The 22,459-nt window shown below is 42.2% G+C and overlaps 1 protein-coding gene across 1 annotated transcript in view; it reads left to right on the forward strand.

Annotated features, from left to right (window-relative positions):
• Window positions 1-5,379: 5,379 nt before the first annotated feature.
• The window catches only part of CD247 (CD247 molecule), a 44,379-nt gene continuing 27,299 nt past the window's right edge, over window positions 5,380-22,459 (forward strand). The window contains exon 1 of the mRNA XM_028726844.2: window positions 5,380-5,559. Within this exon, the coding sequence (XP_028582677.1) occupies window positions 5,502-5,559 (58 nt within the window). The 5' untranslated portion in view covers window positions 5,380-5,501. The remainder of the gene's footprint in view (window positions 5,560-22,459) is intronic.

A 22,459-nucleotide genomic window follows, 5' to 3' on the forward strand; every position in this document is an offset into this window, starting at 1 on the left:
ACTCTCAAGAGTCTCCTCCAGCACCATAATTCAAAAGCATCAATTCTTCGGCGATCAGCCTTCTTTATGGTCCAGCTCTCACTTCCATACATCACTACTGGGAAAACCATGGCTTTAACTATACGGACCTTCGTTGGCAAGGTGATGTCTCTGCTTTTTAAGATGCTGTCTAGGTTTGCCATCGCCTTTCTCCCAAGGAGCAGGCGTCTTTTAATTTCGTGACTGCTGTCACCATCTGCAGTGATCATGGAGCCCAAGAAAGTAAAATCCATGAAGGGGAGGATCCTGATTACCAGGAAGCAAAGCTATTTTCCTTCACCCTAGTTGAGAAGCATTATTAGTGCAAGGAAGAGATCAATTCAAGGCAGGAACATACACACACCCTTTCCCACCCCATCACTGTTGGAAGATTTTGCAGCAGATGCTTCCCAATGATAAGTACTTTGATTATAGCAAAGTAGCTGTTGCCTGTGAACATTCAGTGACAGTACATAATGGTATATCTGTCTGTGGAAGCATAGCCTATCCCGGGAAAATTACCCCTCTTAGACGGTTGCTGTCAACAACAGGTGCACCTTAATTCCTCTGAGTATAGTTAAACTCCCACTGTAGGCTAGACAAACCCAATATAGGATTGTGGCATTAAATCATTTTCTTTGGCTTAAGCATAAGGCAGATCTATGTGCTGTTAATAGTAGCATGGGAGGGACAGTTTATTAGGTACATCTCCTTACAATGCAGTACTACGACAGCTAGGGCTGCCAGATGTCCTTTATTTAAGGCATCCCTCCAATTTTGAATCACATTTAATTTTTCAGTCTTAGATGCACACCACACCACACTACAGCAGTAAGGTTTTTGACATCTTGGTCTGGCAGCTGATCTGATTTTTGGAGAAGCTGTACCTAATGAAATTCTCTTTTCTCTTGGTTATCAAAGACATGGGAATGCTGCCTTGTACTGAATTGTGTAACCCTATTATTTTGTCAAAGAACTCTTAAAATACTCTTAAGCATGGAAGGGTTAAATATGAGACCCAGCTACTCTGCCTATGTTGTTGTTGTTTAGTCGTTTAGTCACGTCCGACTCCTCGTGACCCCATGGACCAGAGCACGCCAGGCACCCCTGTCCTCCACTACCTCCCGCAGTTTGGTTAAACTCATGCTGGTAACCTCGAAAACACTATCCAACCATCTCGTCCTCTGTCGTCCCCTTCTCCTTATGCCCTCCATCTTTCCCAGCATCAGTGTCTTCTCCAGGGAGTCTTCTCTTCTCATGAGGTGGCCAAAGTACTGGAGCCTCAGCTTCACGATCTGTCCTTCCAGTGAGCACTCAGGGCTGATTTCCTTAAGAATGGATGCATTTGATCTTCTTGCAGTCCATGGGACTCTCAACCATAATTCAAAAGCATCAATTCTTCTGCCTATAGTATTACAAAAAAGAAGAATGCATAATCTCAATCAAGTATTTATTAGGAGGAGGAGGAGAAAAAAAGTGCACCTGCCTGGGCAGCTCACAGCCCTCTAATAATTAGTCTCAAATGGTTAAATGAACACTAGTCTTAATAAACTGCAGTTGTAAAGAAACAATAAAAATTCAAGAAGCTTGATGGTGCTCCAGTTTTATATGCCACCTTTTAAATAGTTCTCTACCATTCTTGCACTTTGCTTCATTTCCCCCAAGGCCAAGGGGGCTGGCCTATTCACAGGCTAGCCATATTCTTGCTCAATGTGGCTTACTCCAAAATAACTGCACATAAGGCTGTGTACATACAAAACACATCCCACCCAAAGAACCCTAGAGACTGCACTTTGCATCTCACAGAGCAACAATTCCCAGCACCCTTAGAAAGCTACAGATACCAGAATTCTTGGGGTCTAGGGATATGCTGTGAAGGTATGGTGATTATGGAGCCTTAGCAGCATGAACTTATGCCAGGAAATGATCAACCCTGTTTTCTGATCCTTAAAACTGTTCCTACCTCACTTCATTGAAGTGAGGCAGCCTTCAAAAGAGTTATCTTTAATAAACAAGGGCAAATTACGCAACACCATAAACCTGGAATCAAGCTGGCCATAATGTAAAAGGGAAGGAACATTTGTTTGAAGAGGAATTAGTAGGAGAAAGGAAATAGGCAGGCAAGCGCTTACAAAGATACTGTGATGGTAGAAATTGCAATTGTGGGACAAATGGACTTTTCAAGGAGCAGATGCAGTCTCCTTAGGAAGGACATTTTGCCTTTGTTCATTTACTAGAGGCGTTCAAATTGGGCAGGTAATGCCAGCCTGTTTTCTCTGTGATGAGGAATTGTCGCCCCCCCCCCCCAAATCTGGTGCTGATGCTTTGCTAGGGACAATTTAAAATGTACATATATTTAAATGAATTTCCATGCAAATGAGCAATGACAGCTTCCCCCACCGCCCCCACAAGAGGTGGTAACATTATTTGCACATGTTAATTAATTTAAATGCATGCACATTTTAGAAAAGCATTACATAGAGTAGATGCTGAACTACAAAACCAAAGTAAAGTGATGGGGGTTGGGTGAGCAGTTCTGGCCAATGCAAGTCAGTGTTGGCCCAGGACAGTTTGCTGTTATTTCCCCCACTCCTGCCCCACTCCTTTTGCATGGTAGGGCTAGCCCTGGTTTAAGTCTAGCTTGTTGTAAAATCCTGATTTTTATTTTATTTTACCAATATGCATTTCCCCTGCATCTTGTAGAAGTAGTGCCTGTTTTCAAAGTTATGAAGGGCACAGAATCTACCATGAGGGCTTTGCCCATAGTCCAAACCAGAGCTCTGTGTGCTAAATAATTTGAAATTGGTGAGCCGAAGGGCACTGAACTGCAGGTTTGAACGTGCCCACTATCTACACCTCACTTAAAAATATCTTGAAAGTGCATTGGGTTTTGCATTGGGTAAGCCTATAGACAGAAATATATTCTCAGAAAATCAAGCATAGCTGCTTCCTGACCGCTCTGAGGCTCGTCATCTGAGGCTACTGTTGTTCTCCAGTACTGCTGATCAAGGGGAACTTCTAAGTTATGTATATTCAGGCGAATTAGCATAACTGATTGGTTGTGTGTGTCTCTTCCTCCCTATTAACAGCTGCACAAAGCACACAGCTAGTCTAATTTAGCACAGCACCTAAATTGGCATTGTACATTGGTTAAGAATATAAGCTATATGCTGGAGATCCCTGGTTGAAATCTCATGAACTGAACCAAACCAATATATTCTAGCCCCAGCCTCCTATCTGAATTCCCAGGATAATAGTCCCTTGCAGGGCTTTTGTTAGAATTCCATGGAGAGGAATTTGAGTACTGAAGACAAGAGCTGCGTTATAGTTTCTACTATTAATAACAAGTTTGTGGTAAGGCAGTGATGTGACTTCAGGTAGGAACTAACTAGATTCAAGCAACTGAACCAGTTCACACAACCTCTTTGTTCCATTTGGAATGAAACCCTAAACATGCATAGGACTGACTTCTGAGTAAATAGGAATAGGCTTGCACTGAACAACTAGAATCATAGAATCATAGAGTTGGAAGAGACCACAAGGGCCATCGAGTCCAACCCCCTGCCAAGCAGGAAACACCATCAGAGCACTCCTGACATATGGTTGTCAAGCCTCTGCTTAAAGACCTCCAAAGAAGGAGACTCCACCACACTCTTTGGCAGCAAATTCCACTGTCGAACAGCTCTTACTGTCAGGAAGTTCTTCCTAATGTTTAGGTGGAATCTTCTTTCTTGTAGTTTGGATCCATTGCTCTGTGTCCGCTTCTCTGGAGCAGCAGAAAACAACCTTTCTCCCTCCTCTATATGACATCCTTTTATATATTTGAACATGGCTATCATATCACCCCTTAACCTCCTCTTCTCCAGGCTAAACATGCCCAGCTCCCTTAGCCGTTCCTCATAAGGCATCGTTTCCAGGCCTTTGACCATTTTGGTTGCCCTCCTCTGGACACATTCCAGTTTGTCAGTGTCCTCCTTGAACTGTGGTGCCCAGAACTGGACACAGTACTCCAGGTGAGGTCTGACCAGAGCAGAATACAGTGGCACTATTACTTCCCTTGATCTAGATGCTATACTCCTATTGTTGCAGCCCAGGATTGCATTGGCTTTTTTAGCTGCCGCGTCACACTGTTGGCTCATGTCAAGTTTGTGGTCAACCAAGACTCCTAGATCCTTTTCACATGTACTGCTCTCAAGCCAGGTGTCACCCATCTTGTATTTGTGCCCCTCATTTTTTTTGCCCAAGTGCAATACTTTACATTTCTCCCTGTTAAAGTTCATCTTGTTTGTTTTGGCCCAGTTCTCTAATCTGTCAAGGTCGTTTTGAAGTGTGATCCTGTCCTATTGCAAATAATTATTTTATTTCTATTGCAAAGAACTATTGCAAAGAATCAGTGGTGAGGTCTGGGGATCCTGGAGGCAAGGTCAGAGGTTGCATGGTTGGGCCCCTGCTGAGGCCTGGAATCCCACTGCTGTGTGCCTGTTGCCCCTGCTGCCACACCTGTTCACCATTGCTGCCTGCTGATCTACCATCTACTAAGTGTGTGGCGACATCAGCAATAATAAGAGAGCAGCTGCTCCTGTGCATTTGTTCACCAGCTTCACTCTGGAGAACCCACTGCGAGTCTGTGTAGACAACGCTGAGCTAGATGGACCAACGATCTGACTCTGTATACAGCAACTTCCTATGTTTATATGATGGGAGATGAGGAACAGCATGTCTTCCAGGAACCCTGAGGCTCAACACCCTCCTTCCCTTTGATGGTAGCTGCAAACGACTGCAGTCCCATCTGGATTTGATTATTAGTTTGGGCATGAAAGTCTGGTAACTATTTTTAAAAAACCCACCTGTGCTAGCCTTTTCTCAATGGGGAATTGCAGTGGGGGAAGGATGATAGCTCAGGGACAGAGCATCTTAATTAAAGCATGTCCTAGGTTTAATCCCCAGCATCTCAAGGTAGGGTTGGGAGAGTCCCCTGTCTGGAATCCAGGAAGGCTACTACCAGTTGGTGTAGATAGACCTGAGGTTGATGGACCAGTGAGTCTGACTTGGTACAAGGCAGCTTCCTTTGTTCCTATACCCAGGAACATAGTCAACACCTTCACCCATTTTTAAAAGCAGACACAGCATCTATACAAATCCTCTTGTAAAGTGAGTAAATTAATGTTTTTAATGAGATGTCTTTACCTGTTGAGCTGCTGTCAGCTGCTTTTCTAAAAAAACACACCTCATGCTAAAAAAGAAAAAAAAAACCCTAACAAAGTTCTAAAAACTCTCAAGCTTTCTGTTTGTGGAGCAAAAGGAGGTGTGTGTTTCAACTAGCTTGCCAGCATGTGGACTCCGAAAGATCTTATGAGCTTTGCACTTCCTGTGGAGGCAGGGAGAAGAACAAAGCCAGTGAAGGTGCCTTTTCTTTTCCACTATCTGCTAAATTGTAGCCTCCAGCCTCCCCCCTGCCCTGCGACCTTGGGGGGGGGAGCAAGATGAAGTGTAAAGGAATCCTTCTTGCCGCCATCCTGCAGGCATGGACCCCAATTACAGGTAAGGCTAGCTTTTCATATTTTGGTAGGAAACTCCTTTGAAACTCCGTTCTAAATGGAGGCAAGATGACGCCACTGTTGAATATGATGCTCCCCTTGTACCAGGAGGGGAGTCTCTGTTTGAGCTTCTGCCGTATGTGCACCCTCTTAGTTACAGCTAGCTATGCTCTAGTGGGAAAACTGCAGCCCCATAATTAGTTTTAAAAGTACAATATATATTGGCGCTTTGTGGGCTGGTGAGGAGCACGGGTGGCATAAAAGATAACGAAGCATATCTGGAGGTGTAAACTACACTGTGGCCTGTTGGCGTCTGCATGCAGAGGTGGGCAGGAAAGAGTATCTCTGGAATTACTGACCACCTGCTAGTTCCTCCTTTGCCCCTGCAATCATCCGTAGGAGAGTTCTGTTCCTCGTGATGGCCAGACCACAAAGCATCCCAATTATCCCCTGGATGAGAACCATTGCTGCCGTTCTTGAAACTTGGTTAAGGGAGGAGCTATCAGATTCTAAGTTGTTAGGACTGCTAAAGAAGCATATATTGCTCCCATGGTGGTGGAGTTCTTTTACAAAAGAAGCTGGCAACGGTCAAACTCTGAATTGATTCAGACATTGGAGGCAAATAAGGAAGCAGCAATGGCGTGTTTGAATATAGCAGAATATATGCTTCTATGATTGGACTAAGATGCTATGCACATTTACTTTGTCCTTAACATAGTGGGGCTTGCTTCTGAGTAAGTAAGATTGAAACCATGCTGTATGCTTTCATCTTACTCAACTGTTTCTATGTCAGGGATGGAAATCCAGCAAACATTTCACATATTTAGCACCTCTGTGACTGCAATCTTGTGTGCTCTTAACCTGAGCGTAAGTGTCATTGATCACAGTGGGACTTGCACGTCTGAATAAACAAGCATACACAAGCCATACAAATGAGCACAGATGTATGTCCTAATTCTGTGTTAAAAGAAATCTGTAAACTTTGGTTTGTGTTTCAATATCAGTTTCCAAAATGTTAGTTTGCTTCAGTTATACTTCTATGGTTTTCTGAGTGATAGTTAGAAACTTTCTTTCAAAGAAAGCACCCAAAGCTGTTTATTCTTCTGCTTTTCTGCTCAAGATAAATTCCCAGCAAAAGTAAAATGTAAAATAAGTTGGAAATATTAAAGGTAATTCTAAGTTTAGCACTGGAAGGTTCTACTAGATTTTGTGATAAAACTTGCATTAATTGGCCGCCTTTCAATACCTCTATACAATTAATAGCATAATAAGGACTTTAGTTACACTAAGCCTAGTCTGATGCTTAATTTGTGTGTGAAATATTTTAATAGCTATTAGCTATGAAATAGCACATATTAGGAGACCCATATTAGGCTACGGCACAACACCTACTTTGTAAATTCTTTTCTTTCTCCTTACGTATACTTCAAATATTGATAAAATAATCAAAAGTGAACTGGTTGAACCCACTCAGCTTTATGTGGGAGCTGATTGCATTCCTAATGGCATTCCTATATGGTATAATGCGATTGAGATATTTGGTATAGAGAGCCATGAAGGACCCAGAGCATTCAGAAGGCTTTGGAGGGAAATGGAGCAAATTCACCGGGCTCTAGATAGAAGTTATTCCTAAGCTAGATCTTTATCTATTTTAATTTGTATTTATACACACACTCACACACAGAGCTAATACAATATTACAGCTGTGCAATTTTGTTTAAAGTATCTTCCCTGATTGGATACAGCAGCTTCCACAAATAGCTTAAGAGAGCTATGTTTTTATCTTTGCCAAAAGTGCCCCCCTGAAAGAGGAGTTGGGGGGGGGGGGAGGTCTGTGCACAGACACACTCCATATTTCCATCCAGCTCTCTCTCGATCCATTCAGTCAAGTTATGTGAACTTCTGTGCTAAGGCAACTCAGCTGAATGGATTGGGAAGACTGGATATCATACAGGCCTCTTATTCCTTAAAAGTAGCTTGTCATTCTGCTTACACACACACATATGGGCATGCTGAAAGGAGGAAAGCTTTGAACGCTTTGGGGATCTCCTGACTCCTGCCATGTGGGCACATTACCTGCACAGGAATAGAGGATACCCATCATGTGTATGGACATTGGAGGGAAATAAACTACAAATATCCGGAATACAAGAAGTTATTTTCTTCAGTCTTTTCTAGTTTCACTATTATTATTTATTTAAATGCACTATTATTTAAATATTATTTATTTAAATTATTATTTATATAAACGTATTAATATAAACATAACTTTCAAGAGAAAACGGTTTCTAGAACGGTAGCATTAATATCATAACATCCATTTAGTCTAGGGTTCATGTCCGATAGTCCTTGACTGAAAAAGAAATATAGCTACAAGGGCACGTCTCCCAATAAATAATACAAAATGAATGATTTTTGTCAGCATATAACTGTCATCTACATTAAATAACAAAATGGAATTCGACTTCCATAAACATGTATTTTTGTAGACCCCATGCTGCTAAAATATATATATTCAATTCTTAATAACTACTGGGTTTCATGGTACATCAATTACTAGCCAATATATTTACTAGCAGATGGCTTATCAATATATTCGGCACACTCGTCATCAAAGCAATTTGGTAATATTGCTATTTGGACCTCAAGAAGATAGCTTTTTGTTTTAAAGGTATGTTCCATCAGAAATGTTTCAGTGGTCAGAGACCATCTAGTAAAATTTTTGCACTTTACTCCTAGGCACACTTTAAATTGGTCTAAGTATTAACACCATTCTTACTTCTAACCAGTCCAATTTATTGTCAATTATTACCAATGAATATATTAGTATAGGGAAATACTAGCCATTTTTTCTTTTTCGAACGTGGCCATAAAGATGAAAGACCATTAAAAATAAGGCCTTGGAAACAGTCCACTGGTTAAAAGCTAAACAGGTAGGAGCCAAGGGAAAGGTGATACACCAACAAGACTATATCCATTTATCTCTGTGCATGAAGTTTGGTGATTTATTTTTTTTTAGTTCATTTTGAGATAAAAGCTGCTTTGGAGCAAGGTGCAGCACAGGTAACTTTGGAAACATATAAACAGTTTCTGATCAAAAGAGAAAGCAAATTAAGGACTGAAAACTATGCAATGTTGAAATGCATGGCTATGATGAATGATTTGAGCATCCATTTCACCAGTCCAGTTTCAGGCGGCGCATGAACTTGATAATCCTATATGGTTATCCATCACAGGGGAAAATCTTGTAAGGATTTTTAATTTTCTCTATCAAGGTGTTAAGCAGAATCCGTCTGTTTGTTGATTGAAAACACATCTACATATAGCATTGTTTGCATAAACGATGCATAGGCCTATAATAGACCTTCATTCATTGGTAAGTCCGACTAGCTCCACTGGTGGAGGCGGTATGCCTCTGAATACCCGTCACTGGGCATCACAAGTGGGGAGAGTGCTGTTGTACTCAGGTCCTGTTTGCTGGCTTCCCATAGGGATCTGGTTGATCACTGTGAAAACAATATGCTGGACTAGGTGGGCCCTTTGGGCCTTATCCAGCCAGGCTCTTATGTTCTCAGTGATTTAAATTTCTTGGTGTTGATAGAACACATGGCAGTTTTCATTATCATAGCAAGTTGCTAGGGTCCACATACTTTTTGAGTCGCCTGGTAGCTGAGCTCTTCTAAATGGTGTGATGAGTTAGTAGTTTCCAACTCAATTCCTTTGTAACACAAGATACACAGGAAAGCCATACATGCCACCTGTAGCTTATGTAGGCAAGTCCAATAACAGTAAACAACAACATGCCCACAACAACTGCTGCCACCATCGCTATTAGGACTTGTTTTCCACCCTGTGTTCTTTGAAGACACGCAAGTTTGCCAGCATAGCTGTCACAGCCACCTGCATTTAATGCCATTGTTTTCGAAAAACTGACTGCAGAAAGCAGCTTTGCGTTCTTGTGTTTTAAATTACACTGAAACAAATGCATCAACGTCCTTCAAGCATTCTGAATTAGTACAAGATGCCCCCAGATTGCAACGTTTAAAAATATACTTTTTAACCATGAACAGTAATCTAAAAATGTCGGTATCTGGTAATGAGAGTAGAAAAATAACCTTCATTTATATGAAGTTTAGTCTCATTTCACTTTCCTGAAAGGTGATTAGAAAAATTGTATGAAAAGAAATACGTTCTTGCTCTTGGCTAGTACGTATATGGTTGAATCAAAATTAAGGGCCTGTCTTTGTGAATATTGCCTTGTTCCCAGAAACCACCCTCTGGTTTGGGCTGGGAGGGTCTTAAAAGAATTCAATCCTACTTGCGAATGGTTTCTGTTGCTAAGACAATTGAGTCAACAGTTTGGTCCTGCCAGCCCAGTTGCCTTATCAACAAGAATGTTTGCTCCCTTCCACATACCAAAATGGACAAAGTGTGCAGCCCAGATACTTCAGCTATAGAGTTATTGTCCTCTCTCTAATTTAGAATGAAGGCGAAGCTATGCACTCAGTGACATAAATATGTCACAGTGCCATGTAACTCATAACATTTCTTATGCAATTCCCGATTGGCTGGCGATACTCAGAATTCCAAGGAGGAAAAAACCTTGTTTTTCAAGGAACGTGAATCCCTCCCCCAACAAAAAAAGTTCCCCTTTTGTTTTGAAAATGTATGTGGGCAAAAATGCCTCACAGTCCAAGCCAAGGTAGTCCCTCTTTATTATGTTTAATAGTAATAATTCATTAATATCCTTTAAAAATGAAATTCAAATTAGGATTATTATATAGGGATTATCCGAGATTAAACAGAATCAACTGTTGTTCATTGTGTGTGGAGGGCACTGAGAGTGTCTTGCTCTTGAGCACTCTGTAACCCACCAACCCTGCCAACAATGAGAGATGTTGTATGCATACATAAGTGGGGGACCCGTAGATGTTCTCGGGGGCTTGTGATTAGTGTGCCAATTGTTAAAATTCTCCCCCTCTTACAATTCTTCTGGTTTGCAAAGGGGCAAACTGGAAAGAAGTATGGCTGACGTTGAAATTGGATGTGTATCATCTGAGTCCACTCCCTCCCTCCTGCTTCCCTGTTCTAATAGACGACGGTGAGCCCCTACTCACAGCTCTTTGCTGCTGGGAGATTCCAGGGGGTTTGAATGAAGCGGTGGGAGGGGATCCTGACTCCCCCCTCCACACTGACTGTCTTCCCTGCTTGACCCCACTGTTTGTTGCCTTCCAAGTCCATGTGCTGATACCCTACATTTCAAATAGATATATAGATTAAACGACACACACCATCCCTCTCCCCATATCCATTTAATATCTTCTTTCACTTTCCTTGCAGGTATGTGTGTGAGGATTTTGATTATATTACTAGTCTCTAGAGAATCAAGATAGCTCTTGGCTGACATTTACCATAAATTAAGCAGGCATTTCTTCTTCTGTACAGCTTAACCTCTGTAATACTGTGAGACTTGTCACAAGGCATGGGACTAAATATGCTAACAAAGATAATCAATAATATGCTTATTGTTTTGGAAATGTTTATCAGTTCTGCTTTCCAATTATCAGATGTTCTTCATTGATCATTGTCTGTTCCCTGTTTGTATATATGAATGCTGACAGGAAAATCTGAAAGAGACTTTAATATTTATAGCCATTTTGCACCTTTTTATGCACAGTGATTTCATTAATTCATAGCAGGCTGTGAACTGGGACATTGATGCATCAGACAAAAAGAAGCAAATTGGGTAGCTTCCATTAATGGTTTAGCAGCTAAACTTCTGTGTATTTTCTGTTTATCAGCATAATCTAGCAAACGTGTTCTATTCAGACATTAATAAATTCCTAAGGAATGAAGCAACATGTTGTTTTCATTGGTGTTATCCGGGCTAGAAAATGGGTCAAACAGATAAAAATTAACAACATATGCCACATTCAAAGCAAAACAAAATTCAATTTCTATTTGTGTGCCTTAATTGTTAATATTTCTAGCACATGTTCTTTACTTAAGTTTAGAGTGACACAGCAGAAGTGGACAGTGGTGTGTATTTTATAAAGAAAAGAAAATGGATTTTGCTTAGGAAGAGCTGTATGTGTTTGGACATGCATTTTTTGACATTATTTAAATGAATTGTGTAATTAAAAGTTATGTTAGGACTTCATAATTTCCCCCCTACAGTAGTAACTTTGGATCTTTCTCAAGCAGAAGGCCAGTAGTTGTTTTTTAAATCCGTTAAAACATCATATTTTGGTTTGCATCCTTTTGGTGCTGTTGTCTTTGGAATTATTATTTTTTTCATTAATAGGATGCAAGTATTTAAGAGGAAGTTCAATCACAGTTTAAGGGTTGTGCTGTTTACACATTACCCAGTGTGTTGCCTTTGTGTTGTGTGTCCCTCTGGGAACATATGACATGGAAGAAGCCCACAGGATGGGCTGCTTCCACACCATGTATGCACTGTATGAAGGCACTTCATGTAAGTACACAGTGTGCTGTGTAAACACACAGCATGGCTGTTCCATGTGGGCAGATGCTTTATACATTTGCAGAGTGGGAGAAATGGTGGCTTTCCAAGAACCCAGAAGGAGTCTGAAATGTGGTCTGAAACCAGTAAGCAGTCTGAAAATAGCTCTCTTGCTATTTTGAAGTGCAAAAACAAAGGGATCTTGCTGTTTACCAGTACAATGTGCCAGAAAGGCAGAAATATAAAAGAGAGAGAGAAATATTGTGAGAGAGCTCTATAAATCAGCAATGCTATCAGCTATCTATCTTTCTATCTATCCTCTATATCTATCTATCATCTATCTACAGTGGTGCCTCGCAAGACGAAATTAATTCGTTCCGCGAGTTTTGTCGTCTTGCGATTTTTTCCGTCTTGCGAAACACGGTGTCGGGAAAGTTTTGGAAAAGCTTCAAAAATCACCAAAGTCTTTAAAAACCTCAAAAAAGGCTACCACACCGCGTTCTATGAGTTGCTCCTCGAAGTCAAGTCGCAACTGTATTAACGGTGTTAAGAAAAAGAAAACAAACTTGCAAGACGTTTCCGTCTTGCGAAGCAAGCCCATAGGGAAAATCGTCTTGCGAAGCAGCTCAAAAAACAAAAAACCCTTTCGTCTTGCGAGTTTTTTGTCTTGCGAGGCATTCGTCTTGCGAGGTACCACTGTCTCTATCTATCTATCTATCTATTCCTCCTTTCCTCCTGAAGAAGCCCAGTTTAATGGAATTCCAATGGTGTTTTTCAAGGTACTAAATCTGGAACTCTGCATACTGTTTCTCAGGTGCTCCAAACTCTGTTATGAATTCAGGTTGTCTTGTGGTACCATTAGTGGTGCTTAGTGGGCAGAAGGCTGAAAGGCCAAAGTAGCTGCAGCCAGAGCCAAAGGAGGGGAGGAAGCCGATAGGCAATGCTGCCACTCACTGGGTAGGGTGTTAAGTAATCAGGCAGGCAGGTGGAGGTGTCTAAGGGAAAACTCAGGTTGGTGGGGCAGGGTCCACCCAATGGACCAGTCTCCACTGGGTGCCATAAAGATTAGCGGTGCATCTGATGAAGTGGACTGTGGTCAGTGAAAGCATCATAAATGTATTGGTGTTTAAGGTGCCAGAATTCTTTTTGCGGTTTATTATCTTGAGCAGCCATGCATAGGATTTATGCTGCTACGATTTGCAGTTAGGTCCCCCTGAAATCAATGGGGCAAAATTTTCTATTTCTCCCAGTGTGGGAGTATGGAAAGTAAAAATGTCAGAAAGATCTGATCTGTGCACATTGCAGGGGTGTAGTGATTTATGTTGCTGAAATGGTATCATCATCATCATCATCATCATGTGATATGAATGCTGAGTTCCTAAACTAGGAGTATGGAGTTGGACCAGAATTCCTCAACCTCGGCCCTCCAGATGTTTTGAGACTACAGTTCCCATCATCCCTGACCACTGGTCCTGCTAGCTAGGGATCATGGGAGTTGTAGGCCAAAAACATGTGGAGGGCCAAGGTTGAGGAAGCCTGAGTTGGACCATCTGAAACATTGGGACATATTTTTGAGTAAAGATGCACAATACTGCACTGTATGTCTTAAAAAAAATATATTTCAGAACTTAACATTTTAAATACTTTTGCTCCAGAATTGAATCTCTACAGATAGCTAGTCAGCCCAGGGTCTACTATGTTGTAAATACAGTGGTACCTCGGGTTAAGAACTTAATTCGTTCTGGAGGTCCGTTCTTAACCTGAAACTGTTCTTAACCTGAGGTACCACTTTAGCTAATGGGGCCTCCCGCTGCCGCTGTGAGATTTCTGTTCTCATCCTGAAGCAAATTTCTTAACCCGAGGTACTGTTTCTGGGTTAGCGGAGTTTGTAACCTGAAGCGTCTGTAACCCAAGGTACCACTGTAGCTGCTACTCCTAGGAGTTTATATACTGTATCTTTTAAAGGCTCTTCAAGGAACTGAAGAGTTGAGTTTACAATATAACGCTAAGTGGATCATCAGGCTGACTTAGTTCAAGCCAGTTTTATTCTTCAAAACACCTGGAAAAGAATTGGAGTACCACTGAAATGGCACCTTAAGAAGGTGCAGTCAATATAAAAATTATGCTGGAAGATACTAGACAATAAAATGGGTGAGGAACCTCCAGAGTGGGGGCAAATGTGAGGACTCTGTCCAGCTCCAAGGACTCTCTCTAGGTCACACCCCTCACTTGCTCTGCTGTCCACCCTCCTTGTGTGCGTTTAGCTGGCTGGAATGTGTTCTTGCTCTGCCTGGATGGGGAGACAGAGAGAGAGAGGTTGTGGAAACCTTTGATTTTTGCATGGTTGGAATGTAGCATACTATACAAAGGGTTGTCTCTGTGACGAATGACCACTTTGAAAAGTGTAGTCAAGAATGGAAGGTTCAGAAACTCAAGCAAGGCCAATTCCCATAAAAGCACACAATAAAGTTTTTTTAAAAGCCAAACTCTGTAAAAATGAAAAGCTTCAAACAATTACACAGGTTAAGACTGCTTAGAGGCAAAAAATAATAATATAACTATCTTATCTAGCTAGCTGACAGAAACACATGCAAATAAATCTTAGCAGGCTGAGCGGCAAAGCAAAATACAGTGGTACCTCTAGTTACAAACTTAATTCGTTCTGGAGGTCCGTTCTTAACCTGAAGCTGTTCTTAACTAGAGGCTGGCTTTCACTAATGGGGCCTCTTGCTGCCACTGTGCCGCTGGCACACAATTTCCATTCTCATCCTGGGGCAAAGTTCTCAACTCGAGGTAACTCTTTCAGGTTAGCAGAGTTTGTAACCTGAAGTGTTTGTAACTCGAGGTACCACTGTACCTTCTAGGTCTGAACAAGCGCTGACCTTCCATGAAGGGAGAACTGCTTATGCTTGCCCCAGGTTTTAAGGGAACACTGGCTATGGGCCTTCACCCTTTCCTCCCAAAGGAATTAGCACCTGCTCCCATCACGTGTCTGATTACCGTTCGACACTGGCCTTGAGGCCTTAATGAGAGACATCTGTGTTTAAAATAATTATTCCAGGAATTCTAACAAATTCCCACACAACCTGCATGCTAGTTTTAAGGGGAGAATATCACCACAGCCTCAGCCAATTTTGCTTCTGGCCCCTGCAACCTTTCAGAGTTTGCTCTCTGCACCCCTGCAATAAAATTGCTTGGATTGTACGGGACTATAATTTCCCTTTGTTTTGATTATTTAAGATCTGTTGAGTTTCGAGGAATAGTTGGAGTTGTTCTAATCCACTTTGATTTGATCACATCCATACTGTCATTGCAGAAAACAGGTCAGTGATAATATAGATAGTGCCTCTAAATAGTATGAAAAGTCTGCCCAGTTAATTAATGGGATGTACGCAGACAGGCATGCTTTCTTCTTCAATTGGATTTAAATGGGTCAGCCAACAGTATAAGCCAGCCACCTCCTAAATGAAGTTAAAATGTTTGTAGCAGAAAGATGCATATAATCACAGCATAAGCTTTCATAGACTAGCACCCTCTTCATCAAAAGTATATGCAGCAACAGACTAAGATGTTAACCCCTCTGGAAGATAGCTATAACAATGCATAATTCTAGATAATTATGTTTTGTACTTGCAAAAACATTGTCAAAGTATTAATTGCATTATTACAGTTTTGGTCTTTTAGTCATCGGTACTTGATTTTTCAAATTTATATTTCTAAGTAATTTGTATTTTGGGTTGTGGGTTTGTTTTTCCCTCTTTCCTTACTATGGCACATGTTTACTTTAAAATCTATTAAAATGAAAAGATCACAAGTACACGTGAATCAGCAGATTATAGGAGAAGAGGGAATCTTCAAGTGCATTAAAGGCTGTAGGGAAAATCCAGAAAGTTGATCATGACCTGTTTCTGTTTCAGGCATTTAATGGAACTACCGGTAATAGGGTTCTATGTTGAGGCAGAAGGGGAAAGAAGCCAACACTTGCAAATGTTCCTTCTAACAGTTAGATGGAAGCTTGAAATGATGGGCTGGTGGTGAACTGGTTTGTAGTGAAATACTAGTGCCTCTTGAGCCTGGTCGAGAATATAACAGATAGATAGGCAAAACACAGAGAAGTAGCAGGGTTGAATGAATTTTCTCCATCCCTCCTGCAACCTCTCAGAATGGAGGTTAAAGCTATGCATGTGTGTGAAGCAGTCAGCAGCAGACAAAATAATTACCTGGCTGCCTGGTGTTCCTTGGAAAGCTGGCATGTAGGACAGATAATCCATTAAGTCAAAGGCTGGTTTAGACTAGGGAACTGGAGAGATTGTTCTGTACTTCATAGCCATAGAGTTCAGAGATATCTTACCATTGATTGATTCATATTTTAAAATTATCCTGTTCTTCTTGTGCCCGTGTACAGGCCAGGGCAGCCACCATCCCCAGCACAGGGACACAGCTTTCTCAGCCAAGTTTCTTTTTCGCATTATATGGAGAACAAGCATGGGGAAACTGTGCCCCCCCCCCAGTGTTGTTGGATTGAAGTATCCACCCGCCTCACCCAGCATGGCAAATGGTCCAGGGTGATAGGAGGTGTCACTGCACAACACCAGGTGGGTCAGAAGTCCCCCATCCCTGACCTAAAGTTTCATCAAGGACAATGACAGTCATGCATATCTGTAAAACACAATGCACAGTGCGGGCTCCCTAGAGTCGTAAATGAGTGTCATGCCACTGCATGCGCAAACTAAGGGCATGACTGCTGTGAGATACCATGTAGTGCCTTATAAGAATCAAATACTTTTTTTTATAGAAATGGGTGCAGACACCTGTGCCTTGGCCTTTTTTTACTTTCATTTAAGCTTCACTGCAGTTCTTAGAACCAGCCATTTCTCTGAACGTGGGACAGTTAATGAAGCAGGATGTTCTTGCTCTTTGGGCAGAGCAAGTGTGAATTCAAACTTGTGTGGCCTTTTTCTTTTTTTAAAAAAATCAAGTTATATGGCACAAATGCCTTGGTAGTAATTGAAGCACTGCAAGGAAGGGAGATTCTGACTGGAGCTTGTATTGTCAAGCCTAGCGATCACTGGTAAATCTTATTCAGTGTATCAGAAAGAAGAGATCCTGTTTTCAGAGTGTGTTCAATGCATCATTCCAAGAAGAAGAAGAAGAAACTATTTATTAGAGTGTAATTTATTGTATATTAATTTCCACCTGCCATCTGCTTGTTGGTACAGCCTGTAAAAGACTTTTTTTTTTGTAAAAGCCTATTTTTTGTGTCTTCATTTAGTTCCCCATGTCATAATTATTATGAAGTGTGGAAAAAATGACCCGAGATCACCTGTGGCATGTGTTGTGCTGCTGGGGAAAAGAATTGTAACCAAGAATGTGAATTGTTTTTCACTCAGTACTTTGTTTACTGAGATGGCTTAGACCCAGGTCTCTGGCTACTTTCCCCAAGAGTCAGTGGAAAGTGTTGGTGCTAGTAATCTATTTCACAGAAAATGGATGACAAAATGCATTGTCATTTCAAGTGAACCCGCCCACACTTATCCGGTTAATCCAAGGTTAACCCATCTATTACGCCCATTTGGTCTGCCCAGGGAAGCTTGTTGTCTTAATCTCATGTAATAACTGCTGTGAAGTGAAGTTGGATCTGACAGCACCTGCTGGTGGAAGTGACAGCTTCATTCTGCCAACCTAGAAATCTGGGGTGGGGGGTGGGGGTGAGCAAAACAAGTAGAGATGGGAATGCTAGGAGTTCTGCTCCTCATGCCTGAGTGTTTTGTCGAATTAAAGGTTTATTTAGAACAGTCAATATCACAGTGGCTTCACCCCACCGTACATTTACTGGGCTCTGCCTCCTTTAAAAGGTAAAGGTACCCCTGCCCGTACGGGCCAGTCTTGACAGACTCTAGGATCGTGTGCCCATCTCACTCAAGAGGCCGGGGGCCAGCGCTGTCCGGAGACACTTCCGGGTCACGTGGCCAGTGTGACATCGCTGCTCTGGCAAGCCAGAGCCGCACACGGAAACACCGTTTACCTTCCCGCTAGTAAGCGGTCCCTATTTATCTACTTGCACCCGGAGGTGCTTTCGAACTGCTAGGTTGGCAGGCGCGGGGACCGAACAACGGGAGCGCACCCCGCCATGGGGATTCGAACTGCCGACCTTTCGATCGGCAAGCCCTAGGCGCTGAGGCTTTTACCCACAGCGCCACCCGCGTCCCGCAAAACAGATTGTCCTTTTACCTCTTTTACCTCTTCCTTAATATACCCCTTGGCTTCCCTTGTGCAATTAGATGCTGACAACAGGTCTTTAATTAAATTTGCTGAAATTAAAGTATACATTAAAATGCCAGTAAATACTATAAATAATAGAGGAAAAAGAGAGCTTGTTAAACTGGATTCTGATATTTTGAATTAACAGTATGTACCGGTAATTCTGCTCCTATGTAACAGTATTAGACTCCTGTTATCTATTCTAGTCTAATAGTGTCTTGTTGTTTTTTATAAGACATGAGTTAACCAGGGTATTTCCATCCTGGTACTTGTTTAGCCATTCTATTCTACTTGGTATAATAATTTTGCTGAGGTCAGTTCTTCTTCGTCCTCCAGATTCTTCCTCATGTTCTTTGTTGTGTTTCTGTACTGATTTCTCTGTAGCAAGCAGTTAAGATCTCAGACTCATTAAGGCACTACTCTTCTTCACACTTACTTATTTGCATGCAAGCCGCATAGGACTCCTTTTTGGGTAAATATGCATTGGAGTACACTAAGTGGCCTTTAGTCAAGCTACTTACTATTTTAAGAACATAAGAGTCCTGCTGGATCAAATCAGTGTCTAGCATCCTGCTTCTCAGTGACCAACCAGATGTCTCCAGGAAGTCCATGAGCAAGGCTTGATGGCTATAGCTGCCTTCTCATTTTCCCTAGGAATTGGTGCTCATCCCCCCGCCTCAAGCTTTCATGACTCTGTCACTGCTCAAAGGAATTTATTTCTGTATGTGCTTTCTCAAGTAATGATCTCATATTCCTGCTAATTTTTCCTCTGGGGTATATTAAAGAGGCCTATGTTTCTTGTGCTATTTGTGACTTGAGGATGCCATCATTTCTGAGTTTCCACACTGACATGTTGAGTTAGACCTGCCTTGGCCTTTGTTGCATGACCAACTGAGATATGACCATGTTCTACCTCCACAGATGGAGGCAGTGTGCCTCTGAATGCCTGTTGCTGGGAATCACAAATGGGCAGTGTTGTTGCACTTGGATCCTCCTTTTGGGTTTCCCACAAGCATCTGGTTGGCCACGGTGAGAACGGGATGCTGAACAACATGGCCCATTGGCCTGATCAAGAAGGCTCTTCTTAGGTTCTTTTGGCTGCCCATTAGCCAATTGTTATGGTTTCCATGTATTCTTTTGAATTACAGGATGGGTGTGTCTGAAGAATTTATTATGAGATTTACATAGTTTGATTAACCCGAGCAACATCTAAAATATTTGGGCAGTTGAAAGGAGCACTATTTGCACAAAGCTATATTTATACTCACACAGCTCTCAGGATGACAGTCAATATGAATAAAAGTGGTATTTTCGTTATCAGAGGGTTTGCTTATCCTTTTGATCAAACTAGATGGCATGGTGCCAGGTACGAACATCGTGTGAGAATCTCCAAATGTGCTTCACATGTTTGACACACGTGGGTGGCTCTTTGATGTGGCAGGCCGGTGGCAGGCTCTTCTCTCCTCCACACACCTACATGCCTTCATTTACAGGGTTTAAAAAGAACCCAGCACCTGCAACAGTGAATAGAGGGCTCTGTTCACAAATTTGGGAGTCCCCAACATGTAAAGAGAGTCCTCCGTACAATAACAGTTGTTTCAATGAACACATGCATTTGTGGGTTGAACCCTGGCCCCTGCCGCTGCAATGTTGCACCCTCCCCCCACACTTTCATTGAACATGTGAAGAGATACAGTGGATAAGAAAAAAAGAATTGATCAATGGAACCATTTCAAAGGGAGTGGCAGGGATACAAATTTAGGCTGTTCTTTTTAAAGGTTAAATAAACCCTTTGCGTAGTATATTTTTGTGAAAAATGATTGTGGAATCTACATTCTCTTTCTTGCATGTAGAACAGCTTATATAGCAGGGATAGGGAACCTGTGGCCTGCCAGATGTTGGAGCACAACTCCCCTCATTCCTGGCCATTGGCCATGCTGTTTGGGGGTGATGGCATTTCAAGAACACCTGGAGATGTTCCCTATCCCTGTTACAGAAATAGTAGTTGGTTCTGCTCATTCTCTCTTCCTGTAGGGGCAGACTCAGTTTCCATTCCAGTGCAACTGATCCTTTGCCAAAATTGACAGTACAGTATTCATCTTACTGTCCACTGTGGTGAAAATACATAACTTGCATAGTTAATTACATAAATTATGCTGTCAGTATATTATTCCCCCCCATTCATTTTAGCGCAAAAGAAACACAGTGCACATGGAAATGGGGTGGCATAATCAACTATGTATACTTGTGCCCCAAAACCAACAAATACTGATCATATTTGGTGGATTGATTTCTGTTCCAGGCATACGATAGCTAAGCAAAGACCAGCAATTTCTGCTTCCTTGACTTTTCCCCCTGGGAATTCTCTGAGATCCCTAGGCAGTTATACTATCCCTAATTTCTAACCATGGTTGAGGGTTAGGAGGAGGCTGATCAATTGGCTGCTTCTTCCCCCATTGCACGCAGGGCCCTGCTGGGGCTTAACCAGAACTAAGAGTTCTTTTGGCAGGCACCAAGATTTTCCATTGCTACAGCTGGCCAGTGTATGCTTTTAATCATGATTTGAAACCAGGGGTTGAAGCTTGTTAAAACTTGTCAGTTTTAGGAACTTGGCCCTTAAATAATGAAGGGACCTATTGTTCTTAGTACTAGAAATTGGGGGGGGGGGAACCCTTGGCCCATGACAAATTCTGCTTTCAGAAAGAATCGCAGGAACAATGGTGTGTCCAAAGAACACATGGAGGGGCATTCTGACCCTCCATGTATTCAGTGGAATATCAGAACAGAGCACAATGCTCTCTATGCAGTTGTCAACCCTGTACAAGGCTGAATTTCCAATTATGCTTACATAGCTTGTACATGTAAGCTTGAATTGAAACTTCTAATGAGTGCATGAAGGTCAGGGAAGGACCAGCAGACACAGTTCTGCTCCCCACCCACATCTCACGTAAAGGGCTAATCCTAAATACATAACTGAGGATTGATTGTGTAGTTCTGTCCTGCATACATTGGATTTTATGCATGCATGTGCTATGCATATACACTTTGCCCACATGCAGCTGTGTGACAGGACAGGACTGCCTAGTGAGTGGGGTGGGAAGGTGCAGTGTTATTCCCCACTGTGTGTAGGGAGAAGATTGCCGGCAAGATCTTCCAGACTTGTTCTCTTACCAGCTATTCCTTTTGAACCAATACCATTGTTGCTTTCTTTAATCTTTTATAGCAGGGGCGGCTAACCTCTGTACTAAAGACTGGTCCAGGTCCCCCAACAAAATGTTCTGTCCCCTGCAAGGCCCCACCGATACTTGGCAGTGGTGGCAAATGTATATTTTAAAAAGTAGACACTGTTTGGGTAAACAGAGAAGCTGAATCCTCTCTGCCCATCCCAGAACCCTGGTGGGGATGGAGATTGCTCCCTTTCATCATTAAACAGATCATTAGATGCGCAGGGAGAAGGCATTTGCTCCCCCTCTGCAGCTGATCTGCCCTGAGAGGGTAACTCTCTGTGTGTGTGTTTGAGAGAGTGGGGTGGCCACAACCATTTCTTGCATGCCCCCCCACCCCCAATGGTTGGCCAAAGGAGAGCTTGGCCCTCAGACCAAGAACTGTTAGCCATCTTTGTTTTATAGGTTGCTGTATCTGCATTAAAAATGAACCAACTCTTTTCCTTTACCTTTAGTAAGAGGTTAAACTGTGGTTAAGTAGTTACTCAGAGGGGGTCTTCCTTCCCGGTCGTCTTCACTTCTGGTGTGACTGGGAGAAGGCAAGTGGTGGGGGGGGCAAGAGTAAATTTCCCTTGCGTGTGCGCATGTTACAGGCCTTATTAACTTCTGTTCACTTTCTTGAACTTCATGAAAGTCATGATTGAACATCAGTGCTGTGGTGCTTGAAAAGAATTAAAAGAGAGAGAAAATCGCCCCTGCTGAGTGCTCCAGGTGCTGCCTGGCAAACAGAAGAAAGCTGTAACATATGTGATTCTCCAGATCAGGTCTCGCCAAGTACAGGCCGGTGCCCTATTCTTGTGCGTAACAACACCAGGGTTCTTAGCAGCTCTTGGAACCAGGCCTTCTAATGATTTCCTCACTGATGCCCCATTTTCAGCCGGGTGCAATTTATGCTTATCAAAGAGAGAAAACGGGAAAGCTTTTTCCTGTATTCTAAAAAAGATGAAAAGGAGACA

This window comes from Podarcis muralis, chromosome 4 (assembly GCF_964188315.1).
Source record: "Podarcis muralis chromosome 4, rPodMur119.hap1.1, whole genome shotgun sequence".
NCBI lineage: Eukaryota > Metazoa > Chordata > Lepidosauria > Squamata > Lacertidae > Podarcis > Podarcis muralis.